This window comes from Hipposideros armiger, unplaced genomic scaffold, assembly GCF_001890085.2.
Source record: "Hipposideros armiger isolate ML-2016 unplaced genomic scaffold, ASM189008v1 scaffold_78, whole genome shotgun sequence".
NCBI classification, from domain to species: domain Eukaryota; kingdom Metazoa; phylum Chordata; class Mammalia; order Chiroptera; family Hipposideridae; genus Hipposideros; species Hipposideros armiger.
In genome coordinates, this window is record NW_017731428.1 from 3,809,431 (window position 1) to 3,813,121 (window position 3,691).

Below are 3,691 nucleotides of genomic sequence, written 5' to 3' on the forward strand. Positions count from 1 at the left end.
ATCTGCCTGCCCGTCGACAGCTCAGGACAGCTCAGCTCAAGGTGCTGTGTACAATCTTAATTGTGGTGGGCATAGCCCACCATCCCATATGGGACTCAAACTGGCAACCTTGTTGTTAGGAGCACGTGCTCTCACCAGCTGAGCCATCCTGTCACCTGATGGCAGCTCAGCTCAGATGCAGCTCACTGGCCCATGTGGGAATCGAACCGGCAACCCTGTTGCTCAGAGCTTGCATTCTTAACTAACTGAGCCACTCGGCCAGCCCCAACTATCCAATTCTTTAAGACCCAGATTATCTCTTTCTTTTGAAATTTTCATAACTCTGCCCCGTTGTCAAAGCAGTTACCAGTTTGCATTATAATTATCAATTTACATATACCTTTTCAAAAGATTCAACTCCTTATGGCAAGGACCATGTCTTCTTCATAGTTGTATACTCAACACTTGGTATATGGTAAGCATTTATTGAATACAACCTTTCCTTTCTTCATTTTATCCCTTTTGTTTGTACCAAACTGAGCAATTCCTTTTTCACTAATATTTTTTATTTGTAACACATTAGAAACAATATTAGATCAAAACCCTCAAAACTTTATTGCTCACCTCATCAAAAACACTTACCTCCATAGATTCCTAACAGGAGCGAGAGGGTGCATATTAAGGGTCTTCTAGGGTTAGTGTGAGGATGGCCCCAGCCTCCTAGGACAGCCCACTTTCACTTCCAAGCCAGCCCAGCCTCTGGGAACTGGACAGGTAATGGTATTCAAGGGACCTAGAGGGACCCCGAGACTATACAGCCAATTCCAGTAGACTTCATCCACTGGTGAAGACCCCTCAACCAAAACTAATGAACACTTCACATGCTGGGCTTTGTGTGGGGTTTTGGGGTTACAAAAATAGAATCCATTTTCTATACTCAAGATGCTGACAGTCTAGTAGGAACACACATTCTGGTAAGGGCATACTCTTGGACATTAGCACAAAACAGATAAGCAAGCACCTGACATCCACTCAATAACTATGGCACACCATTGTGTGCAAAGTACTATGTCAGACTTCACCAAGCCTATGTTTTCACAGAGCAAACCTAACCCACTTGAATCTATAGTTATCTCTAGCTCATCGGATTATCAAATTACTAAATTTGAAGATGGAGGGTTCAGCATAGTTAGTTCAAGAGTTGGCAAAGATAAAAGTTGTCACCTGAAAAGCTGCATTTTCCTACTACTAGCCTGTCCTTACATTTGTCCCTCCCTCTGTCATTTGACCTCTGTTAAACACATATTAGGCTTCAGGTGAATTTTGGTGAATGAATGAATATACTGGTCGAAAGGAATTACGTAAACTCAAATACAGAATAAAAAAGCAAAGACAGTTTTGTCTTTACCATGATTTCAGAAAAGAAGGGACTGGCGAAGATGAGTATGCTGGACGAATGTATAAGGGGTGAGAGTCACAGTACCATACGCCACTACCTCTCACCATCCACTACCTCTCACCATCCACTACCTCTTCCATCGATGAGGAAACTCTACAGCACTGAGGAGAAGGCCCATTTGGTAGATCCAACTTGGATGACTTGGAATGATGGGAGTAAATCTTTACCTCAAGTCCTATTACACAGACTTATGGTACGTTATAGTTAGGGAGTTAGGGAGTGAGTTCCCTGCTGCATTTCTGAGTACCGTATTTGCCNTTTTCTGTTCCAGGCGGGGGTTTGGCCCAGAAGAAGCCAATGAAAGGCAAGGCTGACAGCATATCCGAGAAGACCATGAGCTGGGGCTGGCGCCCCAGGAGGGCCCCACTTCGGAAGCGACAGCGGTAGGAGAGCACCAGGCCCAGCGACAGGAACACCAGCACGCACAACAAGAGCTCCTTGTTGGCTAAAGTGATGAAGTCCCCACACTTCTTGTAAAAATAGGTGAAAGTGGCGAGGCCAAGGAAAGTCCACATGACTCAAAGGCTCCTTTGGTGGCACCGGTCGATGGTGAGATCCTTTTATTTTCCTGGTGGGGTTGCGGTGATCAGACGTTCTCCCCAAAACGTGTTCCTAAAAAGAGCACGGGGAACCGGCCCAACTCCAGTCAACACCGTCACAGAATTACAATGCAAATCAGACCAACTTAGAAAAGCATACAAAGTTAGTAGTATACAAGTGTCTGAAGGGGTAAGTTCTACAGGACTTAGAAAGCAGGGTTTACAAATGGCCCGCTTCAACAGCTCCCGATTAGACTCTCCTCTTTCGGGTAATCTATTTCTCTTTCTTTTTTTTAGATAGGTTTTTCCTGGGGTTTGTTGCGGGTTATGTTTTTAGTCCTGATGTTGGCTCATCGTACGGTAAAATTGTTCTCTCTCACCAGCTGCAGGTGTCCTTTCCGAAGAGGACGGGGACCCAAAAAAAAAAAATCAAATATCTTGGCGCTGAGAAAAATGCGGCCTCGCCTCTTCCGACAGCGATGCCCGGGTAGGCGTGGAGTCAGAGTCCTCCACCCGCGGGATCGCCAGCCACGCTGCCCACGGTCAAGGGGGGAATTGCCGGGCTGCCTTCTTCCCCCAAAGATGGACCTGGTTTCAAGGCTGCGGCTCCAAGACCGGGAAACGCAGCCCCCTACCTCGAGACTTTCTCCTCGGCAGCAGCTCGCGATTCACCTGCCTCCGAGCCTTCCAGTCCGCGACTTCCTTCCCCCGCAGGTGAACGGAAGTCTCCAGAGAGCTCCTCTCCGAGGGCGGCGGCTCCCTACGGCGTCCTCACCAGCATCCCTCGCCAGCGCTTCTGCAGTAACCAGAGTAACCGCCGCGCGCCATTCGCTTGTCACCTGGACCCGCGCGCTTCGGCGGCTGAAGATCGCTCGGTACCAGCTAGAGACCAGGGGGCGGGGCTCCAGAAAGCGAGTTCGCCCCGCCCTGCGCGCCCTACGCGCAGGCCCCGCCCACCGTCGCCGCCAGCCAATGAGGGTGCGCTCGCACGGTAGGCCGAGATGGCGCTATGCCACGTTTGGCCAATCGCGGGCGGCTCGGCCCTCGCGGTGACGCCCGGATAGGCGCTGGGATGATGTTGCGTGATGTGGGATGGGGCCGCGAGGATGGGGAAGACCTTGATTTGGTGGGCGGTTGGGAGGACTCCAGGTGCCTCCTGAGGAGGTGGGGCTCGAGGGGTTTGTGTCCTGGGTTCTTCCGTAAGTTTACCCCCCGCAGTTCCAGCAGTTGAGGTCCTGCCCGGGGTGAGGTGGAGTTGGTTCCGAGGAAATCCCTGTCTGGAGATCCCCCGCCTGAGGTCGGAATGTTTCCATTCATTCTGCGATCATTTACTGAGCGCATGCTCGTAGAGATGAATCAGATACACCCTTTCTTTCCTGTGCCTAGGGTGTGTGGGCGGTAGAAAGAACTGCTGCATGGAGAACGTGACTTTCAAGGTGAATCTGTAAGAATGAGTAGGTAGGCGTTTGCCAGAAGAAACGAGGAGAGGATATGCCAGAAATTCCCTTCCTTTACCCAAAATGGTCAGGCAACTCTGCACTAAAGATACACTGATGCACCTACCCGTATTCTCTCAGAGCAAAAACGTGGGGAGGAATGTATGGAGGTGTTTCGTTTGGGGCAAATTATCCTCAGATTGAGATTGTCTTTTCCACAAGTTTAACACGGGTTCACTGCAGGAATTACAGTTTTTTAATAGTAATATTTCACAAGC

At 49.5% G+C, this 3,691-nt stretch overlaps 1 protein-coding gene across 1 annotated transcript in view; it reads right to left on the reverse strand.

Moving 5' to 3' along the window:
* The window catches only part of SQLE (squalene epoxidase), a 30,594-nt gene extending 27,758 nt beyond the window's left edge, over positions 1–2,836 (reverse strand). Inside the window, exon 1 of the mRNA XM_019643459.1 lies at positions 1,686–2,836. Coding sequence (XP_019499004.1) covers positions 1,686–1,953 — 268 coding nt within the window. The 5' untranslated portion in view covers positions 1,954–2,836. The remainder of the gene's footprint in view (positions 1–1,685) is intronic.
* Positions 2,837–3,691: the final 855 nt, after the last annotated feature.